The following is a 16,856-nucleotide window of genomic DNA, read 5'->3' as shown; positions in this document are numbered from 1 at the left end:
CTGAAAATGCTTCATATATATATATATATGAAGCATATATATATATATACAGTTTTGGCCTATGTCCAATGGGGACTGTCAATCCTCACATTTTGAAAGAATTGGACAATTTCAATTAACCATAAGAAAAAACATTGATGGATGTCTGGTGCTTGGATGTTTTGGTATTTTATTGCAAGTACAATTAAGGAAAATACTTTAGTTCTACTTTATGTATGTGGTGAGTGTGTGTGTGTAACACTAATGACTACTGCTATACAGTTGTAGCAAAGTATCTCTCTATTTCCACCAACAATATTTTGCTCTGTAAAATTATAAATTGTGAGTATGTTGGAGTAGGTACACACACTTACAGAAAAAAAAAGAATGTTTGGCTTTTTATGAATTAGTTTACTTGTCTCTAAAAGAGAGACCTCTTTGTTGGCTTCCTCAGGGACTGCCCTTGAAAGGCTCCTATTGTGCGCTATAAGCACTATGCTATAATGCAAGTGGATTTAATAGATTTAATGGAACGACCAGACAGAGTTTTCAGGCCCACATGTGATGAGAAGTGTGCTGGTTTAAGTAATCAGGAGGGACCACAACCTAAAGAAAAGTCAGGTACGGGACAGATTTCATTTGCTTCTAACGATAAGCTTTATTTAAAATATTCTTACATTTTTTGTCCATTTTGATTTATTAAAAAATGCTTTGCTGTCTTACTTGTCATATGTTATGTGTTGTTTGAATATCCATATCTATGTTCCACTTGAGCTGCGCTGTAAGTCAAGGTTAGGCAGAGTGAGCAGAGTTGAATGTCAGCAATGTGTGAGCTTTGTTTTCATTGTGTTTACAGGGGCACAATGGTGCGATTATGTGGCCATCTGAAATCCTACACCTACCAAGAGCTTTGGGGGTCAGAGGTGGGGGAAGTGTGTGTGCCTTTAGCCCAATGAACCATGCATTAAAAAAAGCAAAATGATAGTCCAGCATCAAATCAAAACAACTCAGAATCACTGAGTCACTCACAGACACAATGTTCTTTCAGCTTGCTGATGTACATTTTTTTAAATATATGTGCATGTTTTCCCTTTTACCTCTCACCCTTCGCTACCATTGTTGCTTTGTAATCTGACATGCATTATTTTAAGGTGCAGTTTGGAAGAGCGGTCTCCCTCTTAAAGTCCCTCAGCATGATTGACAGGACCATAAAGCTGACCAATAAACCCAAGATTAATGTTATATCTAGAACCTGATAGATGCAATTAAGCCCATCATATGCCAGAGAGGGAACATACTTCCTTTGGGACTCATTCCGTTGCGTGGTTTAACATGATCCTCAACTAAACACCTTAATTCATTTCTTCTCATTGTGGATCTTAAAGTCAAGCACAAATTTAGCTTACACACACACACACGTATATATATGTATATATATATATATATGCATATAAAATTCTAGTTCTTTGTCTTCTATGCCCTTTTGTGTCTCTTTCATGTGTCACTATCGTTCTCTTTCTTCCTCGCTCACTCCATTTTGGTACATTTGTCATGGCGATGCAAAAAGAAATCATAGCTGCTCCAATTCATTTTGTGCTCTTTCAGTCGAGAAAGAAGGGCAATTCTGTTTCCCCTCGCTAGTTTCTGTGTTGAGGTTTAAAGGTAATGAAGACCATATTTCATCTGCATGGAGTTATTTGACCGGGCGTGGCAGACTTGGTCTGTTATGGGAAAATAAATATTATGGAAGGTCTAACTTTGTTATCTTTATCACACTGGAATCAGTGCATTGTGTGTGTGTGTGTATGTGAGGGTTATTATTCAGGATACATGACAGAGACACATTGGCCAGAATGAAACATGTACAAATCCAGATCCTTTAACATATTCTCAAGCTGTAGTTATATAGTATGCAAACATGTATGCATATTAGCAACACATAAAGGGAGCAAATTTATGCCCTCATGCAAACCATATCTGCTTTATTGCTAACCATCCCCCACTCTCTCTGTCCTTTGCTTCAGTCTGTTGGCGTGTGTATGTGTGTTTGTCTCTCTCTGTCTGTGTGCCTGTCTATGAGTCATTGAATGCTCTAATGACCACAGTCCTGACACAGGTATTTTGACTGCTGCCTCTTTCCATCGCCACATTGACTGACATGCGATTAGTTACGGTGGGCTGAAAAAGCCGGGGAGGGGTGGGCTGCTACCATGAAAAAGATTTGAGGAGGAGGTTTAAGTCCTCCTCTCCACGCCTCTCCTGCCTCATCTTTCTTTAAATCTGAAACATCCCTAGCCGCTGTGATTTGGTAGTCAGTTCATATAGCAAAAAACAGCTGGATTCACATCAACCTTATGAGAAAATCCTCTTCTCCAAATCAGTACTGTTAGCAGCACTACAGCACAGAATGCAAAGCAAACTTGTGGTCTGTAAGATCATAGATTTGGTCAAAAATTGATATGAATATGACTTTTGAGTCACTTAGGCATTAACCCAACCCATCCAATCTACTCTAGAGAGATGGCATATTCATCCAGGTGAGTTCCAACATTAAGCCTCCACAGATTAAAGAGGAGCAGTGATATCCAAGTAACACCAAGTATTTTCATTTTTTTTTGTATTGGTTCAAAAGACGCATAAAATGAGTTGCATTTTTTTAAATTTTATTTAGTTTCTTGATAAAATGACACATTCATACAAAACAAATTTAGCATGCCAATAAAAAAACATTTCCAGTATAGTTTTATCTGATCAAATTAAGTGGAATTTAGTCAGCACATACACAGAGGTCCTATAGCAAGTTGTCAGGGTACAACATTTTAAGGAAGGAATGTTAAATAATCAAGACAGTCTGTGGGGGTTTAAAATGTTTTGAGTTATGCTCCCATTTTATGTTCATGTCATGGGTTTTTGAATTTAATTGTTTTGGGATTCATTCCAGGCTCATAAATATAGGGAAAATATTTGGTTTTGTAAAGTCAGTGCTTTGAACACACAGTCACAAAAATGCAGAGAACACATAGTACACAACCAAAAAAGAAAAAAAATCCCTAATGTACATGGTTAGTGTTGCTTCTCTTTAAAATTATATACACTGCTCAGCATTATACAATAAAACTTCATTAGACTTAAAAATGGAAGCAAAGGAAGGCCAATTGAACAAACAAGGCAACATATGAAACTAATTGCTTTTTTGTTGGAAAAAGTCTGAGAGTAGTAAAAATATGCCAAAACCAGTTCATCTTTATTTGAAATTAGACATTGAAGATTACAATTGGAGGTCGGGGAGGATTGTGTTTTTTCTAAAGAGTTTTCAACGGTAGAAGTTTAAAATCCACAGCACATGCTTTAGACCATGTGCTGTGGAGGTGTCAAACTCCAGTCCTCAAGGGCCGCTGTCCTGCAGTTTTTAGATGTGCCACAGGTACAAAACACTGGAATGAAATGGCTTAATGACCTCCTCCTTGTGTAGATCAGTTCTCCAAAGCCTTGCTAATGACCCAATTATTCTATTCAGGTGTGGTGCAGCAGAGGCACATCTAAAAGTTGCAGGACTGTGGCCCTCGAGGACTGGAGTTTGACACCCCTGCTTTAGACATTATATAACAACACAAGTATTGCAACTATGCTATGCACAACAACGATGGCCTTATAAGAGGAAAGCCACTGCTGTCCAAAAAGTACTTTTTGGATAGACATGTGAGTACATGGACAAAGTATTGTTTAGTGGACAAGGGTGTCACTCTAACAAAGTTTTAGTTTAATTTAAAAGTGGTTTAGAAATTAAAGGTAGCATTTCATTACAATATGCTTTTTTCAATTAATAAACAGTGGTGATTATATTGGGGTTTGGCTTGCTTCAAGGTTTCCATCAATGATTATAATATAAATGTTGTTTATACAAGCACAACCACTTGTTCATAACCAAGCTGCATTTTTGAATATTACCAAAGACAAGTCATGTGGAACTTTGTCTTTTCAAGCATTAACAGAAAGTACAGGGAAAGATAAAATATTGTTCTCCTGATTCAATGTTGCAACAAACATTACTCACTACAACATCACTCAGACCAGACAATAAGGGTAAAATTGGAAGATAAATAGATCATTACCTTATCTAAAATAGTGACAATATTATTGGCATAATTAGAAGAGCTAATATATAACAATGTTTTATTATTTTATTTTAAATATTAAACTATTGACATAAAAGATGCATGCTACACTTGTATATCCAGGTGACTTACATTAGGAATTTAAACCTATTTCAAATGTTTCCTGTGCACTGAGTAGAAAAAAAATCACCCAGTGGAGCATATTTTGAAAACAAAAGGTCATTTCCAAAATACTTCTCAGATTGGTTTGAGTTCACTGAGAATTTTTCAGTGAATGGATAAAGGCATAATAATCTGAAAGTGTGTGTCTCAGTGAAAGCATGGAGAGCTCTATATATCTGATATGATCTAGTCAACTGTTCTATAACCTCAGTGACTCTGTGTACTTCCTGTATCAAACTGACATTGGCTTGGCTTGACGGAAAGATATTTGTAGCAGTTCTTTGACTTCATTTTGTTGCTCCTGTTCTCCCTTTACCAAATTTCTTCCTCTCTCTATTTGGGCTTTTGCCACACTAAACCTGTCTGGTGTCAACTTCATCAGCTCCTCAGACCTTCTTTCCACCTTTTTGTTTCCAGGCTGCAATCTATTTCAAAACTCCTCACTGTCTTTCACTCTCCTTCATCTCACCCCTTCTCACCTACTCCGCCTCGACGTCCACCAACTTCACCCCTCCCCCATCTCTGTTTTCCTTTGCTCAATTGTTTTGCTGTAGATTTGACCATGATTAATGACCTCAAACCCTCAGGAAGGCAAACATGGAGAGACACAACATGCTTTCTTTTCTCTTATGAACCTTTCTTTTTTATGTCATAGGTCTGCCTAAATACTCACACTGAACACACTGACTTGGGGGTGAAAGAGCTACATATTAACAGAAAATAGACTTTAAATTTTTTACTCTTCCCCTATTTTAACATTTTTTTCTTATTAATGCCCTAAAATGTCTTTCCATCACATATCTCTTTATAATTAGTTATTTCCCATGTTATTAAATGACCCCAACAGGTTTACATGAGAATTCTGGATCAGACGTGAGCAGTATCAGTAATAGATAAAACCATGTAGATATTCAAGAGAAGTATGCCTTGGGACTGTACACTTGAATAAAGTTCATTTATTAAAAAAAAAATCCAGTTTTTGTTTACATAGAATATAAAACTTTAGTGAACCTATTAATCAGCTTCTCTTATAGGTTGAGACAACTAATAATTGTAAAACAGCTGTTTACTGTGTTGGTTTATTTTCCAGCAGATTGCTAGCTAACAAAGAAAGGGTAAAGTAATCAGACTGTGAATAAATAATGCTGAGCAAAAATCAAAATCTATACAAGTTTTATTTTTAATTTTTAAATGCATTCAAATACCAGTTTTTTTTCCAAAACATGAAAAAAAAAAATGTCATTCCGAAAAGAAAAAGATGAACAAGGAATAAATTAGCTGTATAAACATACCGATGATTAAAGATTTACTTTTCCTGTGAATCACCAAGCTAGTCATTTCTGGATAACCACTCGTTCTGAGAACTTCTTCTCATCTGTTTTACATGAAGTTGACTAACTTCATGTCAACATGACGTTGACCGGAAACCTGACAGCAGCTTTTAGATTCCTGATCACTTTAAAGCTGCAGTCTGTCACTTTTATAAATAAAAAGTATTTTTTACGTAACTAATTTGTTTTCCTGTCCAGGACGACTGGACAATATTGCATGATTCTTCTGCTTCTCTTGGTTTTCCCTTACCCTTGTATGTCTTATTCTGGATCAAAGGCTGGGATTTAACTGGCCAGTCTTGTTGTTTGGAGCCAATATGCTGCTTGCTTACAGATGCGCTTGGGATCATTGTCATCATGTAATACCCATTTCAGGGGCATTTAGGCAACATGGTATCTTCAGGTATGTTAATGTATTAAAAGTAGTCAATGATCACTTTATGTAGTAAATACAAGAGTTTAGCAAGAGAAATGTATCCGTACCATGATGCCATCATTCTTCACCTTGTACAGAGGATGGCAAATTGACACCTCTTTTGTCAGTGTTGTCTTAATGATGGGAATTTGTGGGGTCTTCGTGCTGTTCACATACACATCTTTTAACTTTAAATGATCTAACTTTTACTTCCATTTAACTGTAGATGTGCATTTTCTAACATCCTTTAAACTGGATGTTACAAAGAACATAAGATAGCCGTTGTTGTTGTTGCTGTTTTTAATTTTATTGCCGAGTGCTTTTACACGGACACGCCGACCGGTTAAACTGTAAATAGAGTAAAAACAAACATCAATACTTAGTATTGCAATATTCAATAAACACAAACTTAAACATAGATTTAGGAGCTAGGCTTGACTTGACTAACCGGTTAAAAGACAAAGTTTACTCTTAGAACACTTCGTAAAATAATAAACATCAGCAATCAAATATCACAGTGCAGCAAACACAGCTAGCATTTGGCTAATTAGCTTTAGCAAATTCACCAAGTTCACGCTTAGAACAGATAACAAAAACTCATCTCCCCACAGCTTACAGCATTAATAACTCACCACGTTGGGCAACACTCATGAACGCCAGTAGGATGTTATTTTATGGTAGATTCAGCTTGTTAGCTTCAGCTAATGGCAGTCTCAGTGCATTACTGGCCTACCGTAAGTTTCTTCTCTTGTTTCACCTCCCCTCCCGCACCAATGCAAAGCAACTACAGAGCCCCCTAGCGGAATGGGATGAGTGAATCCAACACAGGAGTTGGACAATTAGTCATCCTGCAATACTAACAATAGCCTCTGTTTGATTATATTAACATACCCTATTAGGATCGCTAAAGCTTGTTTTCTATTGTCAGTTTGATAAGGGGCATAATCACAGGGGGCATTCAGCCATCAATCGTCTGTTGCTGGGTTGCAGACACGTGACCTGGATGACGCGCGAAATTCAGATGGAGGTCCGGAAGTGGATTTCTCCGGTTCAAAACAAAGCAAAATTGATCACAATGAGTACGCTAATGCCCTAAATAGGCTGAAACGGATGAGACATTTTGAAGAAAATACTCTTATATTTGGGATATGAGCCGTATTATCTCTGTAAAAAATACTTCTCATATAATCTTGAGGATTTACCGACATAACTATCTATCTGGTGCTACAGACCTCATACTAGAGGATGAGCGAGAAGAAAGTTTTCAAAAGCCTGGAGAATACAATCATTTAGTTTCAGGTTGGGCCAACCATTTAGGATCAAAAGAAGCATTAAATGGCTGTCGACTTGTTTCTACCGGGTGAGTAGTGAGTTGTGCTATTTTAAGTAATTAGTCTATGATACCAATGCTATCGCTAACAACAAAATAACCCATGTTATTTCTATGAGCTTGGATCTCCCGGTAAATAATTTATTTAGCTTCTGTAAACCCAAATTCATGCTGGAGTTGTATGTTAATGTTGAGTCGTTGTAGGAAGCTGGATTCAGGTTCAATGTAGGTCAACCATTAGCAGCGATCTACATAAACCCTCATGTTCTGTCTGGCCACGAATATATTCGTGAACTATTTTTAGTTCATGGCCAGGCATGGGGGGATAGTCACAGCTCACTGTGACTGTATGGCTGGTAGGTTATAATTTATTTACCTTTTTTGTTTTAGCATGGAAGTCCCACATATATAAACTTTATATATTTTGTCTGGGACTCAGCACTGAGTTAGCGGCTGCTAACTACAGCACTCTGAATACAACCAAGCTAAACATAATCTTAACTTATATATAAATGCTTGTCTTTCTAAGTAACTGTCCAATAAAATATCTGAAAATACAATTTAAACGATGCAATCGTTACCTGTTAGAAGGTGGTCGCTGCAAGTTTTCACACCGCCTGTTTTTAGCTGTAGATTGTTGATCCACTTTTCTCCTCTTTTTTCGGTAAGTTTTTTTGTTAAATTAACTCCCTTGTGACCAACTACCTTCGAATCACGAAAATAACGTTTATCTTTCTCTATTAGAACGGTCAAAGGACACAGACGTTAGGCATTTTGATGCTGGATCAACGGAAATAAGTAGGCTGCATTTACTTCCTTCCCTCTACCTGCATTGGGTGACGTTGGTGCTATTTCATCTGAAACCTGCTATCCATCCAGGATAAGCAGGCATGGACGATAAACCTTTGTGCTGCAAGACAACAATGGGAACAACTCTTCCAACTTGCAGCCTACAAGAAATAGTTGTTTACATTTCAAAGTATGATTGATGATTTTAATTGCATCACAATGTTAGTGACATTTACTTCTTCACTTGACAGCTGTCCAGTTATCAAAAAGCAGTATACTGCATGTTTTACTAATTCCTCTTTATGATTGATATGTATTGGTTCTAAAGAATTGAAGAATCAAGGAGACTAAGGAGACAAGTCAGTCATTTGATTCAGATGTGTTGGAATGGGACACATCTAAAGCATGCAGGACATTGGCCCCTAAGGACCAAACTGCCCTCTTCTGCCAAAACTGCACACTGTTAGAGATTTGTTGACCCAAAAAATCTGTGCTGGATTCCATTGTCTCTTTTATCACAATTAAAGTAAATACCATAAAAAATATTGTGATGACATTTTAAGGTTGGTGTTGGCTATCCCTAGCTCAGATCACCTCTTACATCCCCTTCACAGCATGTGCAAAGAACATTTAGATTAATTGAACCTTTTTTGAACCACATATAGGCAGAAAATAATAATTTTTACCTTTCCACTTGATGTAAAAGCTGTTTGTTATTCTAACTAGTCTTCTCCTCTGTGACTCCCTCCCTTTGTGCTGCAGAAGCACCGCTGCAAACCAGATTAAACTTTGACACCCTGTTTAATTGCTTCATGCTTAGCCTATTTTGCCAATCGAGATCTGGTTCACAGGTGTGAAAATAACCTTTTCTAAGACACCAACATATTTTTCAGATTAGGACATTATGTAAAATCATTTGCCAGGAGTCATAAAGACAGTAATTTTCATTCCCATAGAAGAATACAATGATTAGTCTTTCTAGTAACTAATAGTGCTGTTAAAGAGAAATCACTCCCCTCAGAGTAATAGCTCCATCAGAGGTTGAATGACATTGTTGTGCTTTGAAATGCATCATTTTAACAGTAATTGCCATTTTTACTGAAGCTGTTGGGATTGTGTCATTTTCAAAGTAGACATAAAAATGCAAGACAAATTAAGAAATGAAGACAATGCAGAAAAAAATCATATTTTACCCATGAAAATTTTTGCATGTTCATTTATTACATGAAGGTAATTGTACATAAAAGATTTCCTTCCTGTGTTTTCTGTCCATGCACAAAACTTGACAAATGTCTTTCTGAAGGCACATATCTATCCAGTTATTTTACCCTGCAGTAACACCATTCATCTCAGCCTCTACAAGCTGTCTTGAGGTGTGTTTTGTTTTCTCATAAAGGGCTACAACCAAACAGTATCAGAAGGAGAGGCAGAAAAGGTCTCCAAACGTGTGTGTGCGTGTGTGTGCGTTTAAATGGCTGTTTCTTTCAAGCTGCGGTCTCTGGCTCTGACCCCAGTGTTAATCACTCTACAGCTCGAACAACCATAGGCTCTATCGTCACTGCTGCTGTTACAGCCGTTTTCCTCCCCTCCTTGGTTTCTCTTATTCATGATCTCTGCTAACTCTATTATTTGTTCTCTCCCTCCTCATCCCCCCTTATACCTGCACTGTCTTTACCTACTTCACCTCCCACTTAAATAATAGTTCACCATTAAGAATATATTATTGCCTTTCTCAGATTGTCATCTATTATAGGATTCCTAAGTTTGGAATCGCTAAGATTTGAAATAGACAACTACACTGTCTTTTTTTCTCTGACATTTCTCACCTCTTTGAGTCTGCATGGCATCTCATCAGCTGGGTAGCTGTTTGGAATGGCTGGCAGAAGCAACAGTTTGTGCCTAGCTATCATCTGTGTCATGGATTGGATAAATTGATTAATTTCATGTATTATAATTATGGTCACAAGCTGAATAATTTAACAGTTTCCATCCTTAATGAATACATACAGTGAATTTTGGGATTATTCTTAGATTGTCAGATTATTTTAAGACATTTTATGCGTAAGGCCAACATAAAGTAGTGCATAATTATAGTGTGGGATAAAACAATATGTGGGTTTCACGTTTTTTAATAAATTGATGAAAGTTGTGGTGGGTATTTGCATTTAGCAGCCTCCTGAGTCAATACTTTACATAACCACTTCTTACTGCGGTTCTTTAGGGAGACAGCTGTAGATGTTTTGCTTCTGATTCTAACACATAAATATGTTTTATCTAAACCACTCTGCATATTAGTTGTACACTACACTTTGTGTAGTGTACAACTAATATGCATTGGAATATTTTACTTATGTTTGGTTTAAATTTAATACATTTGCAGTACTATGTTACAAATGCAGAATTTTAGGAAAAAATAACCCGCCCTCCTACTGTTCAGAGATTATTTTAAACATTTGTCTAAAAGGAAAAGAAGGTTCCCAGAAGTTCTAGCAGACTGCCTGGTATCACAAACCATCAGTATATGGGTCAACGACCTGACTGACCTTCTTGTCAAATGCTATTTACATACTTTACATAAGCATTGCCCATAAGTCACTCTATGAGTCTGCAGAGTCTGCGGCTGAGGTAGTGCATATCCGGAAGTCCATATAGTAGCAATGATGGTGCAAATATGATGCTGGATGTAAAAAATACAATCTTTACTTCTTACTAGTTTAATTGTCAATAAGCATGTAGGGATACTTATATCTGCTAAATGCTAATATGGCAGCAAAAGAAGCACACCATAAATTTGCATGATTTAATATGGAACTCCCTTACAAGAATAGGTGACCGAGTTTCTGACTCACTGACTCGACATGCTGCAGCAGTGAGCGTTGAGCTTTCACTGTTGTGATTATCACTCCACTGGCCCTTTGTTGCCTTGTGACACCCTGGGAATCACAGCAGTTAGGTGTGCGAGTATTTATGCAGAAATGCACACACTCAAGCTGTGGGCAAGCAGAGACGAAGAGTGTGAGTTACACAAGCGTTGGCAGGGCCTAATTATACATGGCTCTAATGAACTGTAATTATTGACATCCACCAGAGCATTGGGGTCTATAAGCTGAGGACTTGCAGACATTAGGCTGTGGTGTTACAGTGTTTAGTATTTCCAGTGACTGACTGAAATTTATGTTCTTGAACAATTTTTTTCTTTCTCTTTCAGTTTGATGGTGAAAACATGTACATGAATGAAAACAACCACGAGTTCCTCCCTCCAAACCACGTGAGTTTATATTGCTTTACTCCTACTTAACCTGATAATCAATTTGAACAAATTTCCTATTTTGGATCATCTTGTGGTTAAAAAAACCCCACAACTTCATAGTAAGATGAAGTTTTTAGATAAATATTTAGGTACCTTTAAGAACATGTTGGAAAAAACACAACATGGTGTCAAGTAAAAGATGGTCCATCTTCACCAATTAGTAAGTAGGTGGGGAATAACATTTATTGTCTGGCTCTCATATTATAAACATGTAACTAATGCTCCTAAGAATTTTAACTTATCTCATGTCATAGGTCAAATGAAGCAAGGAGTAGCCAAAATTTTGGTTGAAACACATCAATACATATGATTTTGAAGAATGTAAACATTTAGATAAATGCATATATTTTATTGCTTCATACTCATCACTGCTTTTCAAACAAAAGGAACTTTCACAGAGTTCTTACTAAGAAAAAATATAATAATGTAAATTCTCTATTTTTCCTGTCTTTCAATTATCCTGACCCTATTTTTTACTTTGATTCACAAGCCAGCATGGAAATTGTTCTGGCCTCATTGCAGGAGATTTAGTGAGTTGGAATGGAGGGGGAGTGCAACAGGACGTGGCAACATTTCCAGAAATACTGTAGCACAGCTGGTCATGAACAGCTGGGAAACCATATGGTTGTGTTTGGACAGGAGGATTTGTGGAGTTTGGGAGTAAGCCCATCTGACAAACACAGGGAAGCAGAGAATTTGTCCCTGTCAATTGCAATTATTAGAAGTCAACCTGTAGACCACAGTGGTTGTGTTTCTGTTATGCTTCTTCAATTTTTGTGAATGTCTGAATGCTTTTGTTTGGCTCGCAACTCAGAGTGACATACAACAATGCTAATTCTGTCTGGTTTTCTGACTATGAATTCACTTTCATGACTTTAAGAACATGTGTCTGCTAAAATGATTTTCATTTATTTTTGGCCCTTTCCAAGTAGATGACTGACTTTTCTACGAAAGCATGAAAAAGTTACCGCTTACCACCCATTATATTTCATCTCATTAGATTCCTGATTACCTGATTAAAAGTAGCTTTTTATTAATAATGTGGAATGGCCCGAATAGAACATTTGGGAAAACTGCCATTTAATGTTTATAGTGGCAAGAGAGAAAAAGACGGAGAGTGAAACAACAGGAAAGGCTGTGATGGGATGAAAGACGATTTTGTTTTGGTCCGTGTTATACTTTGTTTACTCAAGATCTTCTCGTATTTGACATGTGCCTTGCTCTTTTCTCTGCTTCACCAAGTTTAGCCTCTTCTTCCGTCTGACAGCTCAAATCAGGGAGGCCTTAAGGGTGGATGCACAATCTCTTACAACAAAACCCAGGAAAATACAAAAATAATCACTGAGCTCCTCCTTCTTTGCTATAATGATGTTACCAAAGTAGTTTAAACTTTTCGAACAAAATAAAAACCCTAGGAATGTTTATTTGCATACTGAAAGTGACAGAGAACTAACAAATCCAAATTCCACAACTACTACTCAGTGCTGTTATTCTGTAAATTTTGTTGAAAAAATAAAAAAAAAAATATATTTCTTGTACAGTTACTTGTAAATATTCAATTTGCTGTGGTGTAAGAGAATAGAGTAGTGTTCAACTAGTTTCTGTCCTTAAACCAGAATGTGCCACAGCATGTCTGCAATGTTATGCTTTGCAACATATTTTCATGACACTTATGTCAAAAAGCTTTACTTTGAATTGTCAAATAATGCAAGAAGGAGTAAAAACACAAATGAATATTCTGGAAATCGTCATGAAAGAGAAAAACTTAATAGTGCAAAGCCCAAAGCTAATTTTATTTTGGAGGAGCCCACCCTTCTTTTGCACTCGTATGCCTTCACAAGTTAGAGTCACCACAATATCTTTAATATAATCTGAATTAGAAAGTGAAATAAATATCTAAATCTTGTATGGTGGCCAGGGAATTATTATAGAGACCTAAATAATTTCCAAAGCTTGCTTATGTCACTGGGTAATCCACTCTGTGTTTGCTTCACCCCACTGCAAAGAATTTTTGAGATAATTATGTAAAAATAAATAAAAAATGTGGTCACCTTAAGTAATTGTTCAGTAATGGTACAAAAAATGTACTTGTATGTTGAACAGAATGCCTGATGATTAAGTTTCAATTAGAGAAAAAAATGTCTTCACAGTGTCTTCACCCACCACAATGCAAATTAAAACGCTTTCATATCTTATATTAAATGAAGGACAGGGCAGCCATATGACTGATGTGATTGGTGTCTGTTTCTCTTAATACAAACCTTTCAAGTTGATTGAAAAGTATATTAGGTCAGGTTATCATTTTTAAATGCCTGGGGGTTTGCCAAATCAAAAATATATTAAGAAGTATATGCTCATATTTTTTAGCTAGTTTTGAGATAAAATGTACTTTTGGTGTTGGAGACAAAGAGACACAAATGCTGCGGGGCTGATTTTTATTTCAAAGTGGATTTTTTTTAACAAATCCACACTGTTGCCACATTATTCTCAATATATTCATTCTTGAATGAAAACAAATCATATTGCCTAAAGCTGATTTTTCTCTGCTCACTGCTTTATTATCTCTCTTTACTTTTTTGTATCTTTTTTTCCACCATCATTTCTGACTCCCCCTCTTTGGCTTCTTCCCTCTCTATATCTCCATTTCTTTCTCATACCGCCCATTGCATTTAAATGTATTTGGGTCAGTGGTTCTGCTCTGAAACTTTATGAAAGTGCTTGTCTGTCTGTATCTAGCTTAGGTTGCTACATGCAATTGTTCTCTTTAATGTCACTCACCTGTTATATAGCTCTTTCTATACATAAAATGACTTGATATAGGTTATAAGCTTGGTGCTGTTGGGTGAATTTGCTGAAGAAACCACATGAAATAACGCTTAGATGGGTATGATCTGCTGATGAGTAACAGGAAAATGGGGTCAGTGCTATTGTCATATCGATGTTCCCATGAGCGTCGTTCTATGACTCTGTAGTCCTCTGTATTGTTTCATTTTCTAACCCCCCCACCGCCCCTGCCTTATTAGAGTGACAAAGTGTTACTGATTCAATGACAAGACCGCGAACCCTGTTCTTGGCATCAACAAGCTCTTTGTCTGCCCCTGTGGTAACTGACTAACCAGCCGAAGCAGCATTGCAAAGCTAGTAACCAGCGATTAGAAGGTCTAGTGCCAATTTCCTCTGTTATGATGACATTAAAACAACAGAAAATAGATCAATACCTTACAGATTTCATATATTTTCGCTCTTTTGATCAGATTGTCAAGAAATTTTTAGTACTAGACACAGACAATCTGGGTTAATAAAGCTGATTTTTCCTGTGCACACTTTACTGCCAGACTCAGAATGAAGAAGACACTTAAATTCCACAATGCATGACAAGCAAATTCTTTAACATCCATCTCTCTGGAAAATATTACAAAGCCATTTCTATTGCTTTCAGGCTCAAGAGAACCATTTTGAAATACATTAACCACAAATGGAGAAATTTGGAACAGTGGTAAACTTGTCTATGATGAGGTGAGGTGTCTATTGACACCTCATCCAGTAATTCACAAAAGAACCTAGAGCAACATATAAGTTGTTTCACGTCTCACTTGCCTCAATTAAGGTTAGGGTTCATGATTTAACAGTAAGAAACAGAGCAAAAAAATCTGTGGGTTCATTGTGAGGCTTCTTAAAAGTTATAGAAGTAACATTTTGGGACACAAAAATTACACCTACAGTCAAACGTGGTGATAGCAGTAGTGTGATGATGTGGGGCTGCTTTGCATTTTCATAACTGATGGAACTATGAATTTCACGCTAACAGAAAATTCAGCAGAAAATGCTTAGCTTTTTGTCTGTGACCCTAAGTTCAAGCACACATGGATTGTGCAGCACGACAAACATCAAATGCAAACAAGTTCCCCTTTAAACCAAAAAAAAAAAAAAAAGAAAGAAATATATTTGCTCAGGTTATCTTTGTCTGATTATAAAACTTGTTTGATGATGTGAAACATTTAAGTGTGACAACAAAGCAAATACATTTGTAAGGGAGCAAACACTTTTTGACAGCAATATAAATTCCTGCTGCTGGTTTTAAGCAGAATAGCACACATCGCTACGATCAAAGATGTGCACTGTGGAGATGCCTTCTCATACCTCCACAGTGCAGCAAAAGAAACTTCATCAGCACTTTACCTTGACAATGCTCTCTTTTGATGTCGTTCTCCCTGACTTATGAATTAATTTAGCAGAACTGCTGTTTGAGAGAAATATGCCACAAAAAAAAGAGGGAGAAACGAATGGTGGAAACCAGGAGATGGGGTGGGGGGATGGTAGAGACGGAGAAACTGCACAGGGGAATAATTCGACTAATGGAGTGACTGTTTGGATATTCAGCAGAAGTAGAAACGGAGATTATGATCTCGCAATTAGCGTAACAAGGTTTTATTGATTGGCTGCTGCTTAGTGTCTTTGCTGCCAAGACGCTGCATGTGGTTTTAACATGCACAGTGTGTTTGTGGTGGGTGTGTGAGTGCGTGCAGCCCAGTCAATACAGTCATACTACAACACTTCCAGAGTCAAATCCAGCTCCGCAGGATCATTGGGCCGTGGCCATTTTATGATCATCAAAACTGAAATATTATGGATTGCTCAGTTAAAGCAGCCCGCTGGATGAGAAGTGACAAAGTGGAGTACATTTACATTTTTCTCTCACTTCTGAGATAATGCATTGCTCTTCTATCCCTTTGCATAAAATGATAAAAGGTCCGTATGATGAGGCATTTTCTATCCACCAATTTTAAAAACAATATTTGTGCTTCATCTGGACATTTTTTGGAAGTCGTTTGAAGAAAAGATTATGGCACTTGTGAGTTGTAATTCCATCTGAAAAGGGTTTTTACAGCTTGTGAGAGAAATAGAACAATTGGTGGAAAGTTTTGTTTTTTAAAATGAAGTAAACACCTGATTATAATTAGATTTCTGACTCAAGCTGAAAGACTGGGCTACTGATTCTGTTCATCTTGCCATTACTGACAGATTTAGTAGTGTGAAACCTCTTGCTAGCAGATTTGAACCGATATATCACATTGTTCATGTGCCCACCTTCTTGAAATTCTGTTTTTATGAATTTAATTATGTCCTGCACTCCCTGGCATCTCTCATCTCTCATATGTTTTTGATGAGCTGTTGTAGAACATGATCTCAGAGTCTTTTATGTTTAACCTTTTGACAAATCTATCACCTCCTCCCTCTGTGCTCTGAATTAAAGAGCCATTCCACCTTTCCTGTTTGGATGAGTAATTCTCTCGTTTGGCCACGGCCCAAAGTTCAGCTAGCAGGTTTGGGAGCTCGATGAAGCCTGATTGGTCAGGTTTAGTCGGGTGTGACTGACAGGAAGCCAGCTGATTGGAGGAGACAGTATCTTTTGACTGTTACGCTG

The 16,856-nt window shown here is 37.1% G+C and overlaps 1 protein-coding gene across 5 annotated transcripts in view; it reads left to right on the top strand.

The window, feature by feature from the left end:
- tox2 (TOX high mobility group box family member 2) overlaps window positions 1–16,856 on the top strand; it is a 123,068-nt gene that overhangs the window by 62,395 nt on the left and 43,817 nt on the right. For all 5 annotated transcript variants that reach the window (XM_023325588.1, XM_023325585.1, XM_023325590.1 and 2 more), the window contains exon 3: window positions 11,330–11,389. In XM_023325588.1, coding sequence (XP_023181356.1) covers window positions 11,330–11,389 — 60 coding nt within the window. The remainder of the gene's footprint in view (window positions 1–11,329; window positions 11,390–16,856) is intronic.

The sequence above is a fragment of the Xiphophorus maculatus genome, chromosome 20 (assembly GCF_002775205.1).
Source record: "Xiphophorus maculatus strain JP 163 A chromosome 20, X_maculatus-5.0-male, whole genome shotgun sequence".
Lineage (NCBI taxonomy): Eukaryota > Metazoa > Chordata > Actinopteri > Cyprinodontiformes > Poeciliidae > Xiphophorus > Xiphophorus maculatus.
The sequence above is the reverse complement of the archived record's forward strand: the minus strand, read 5'-3'. Positions and strand labels throughout refer to the sequence as shown.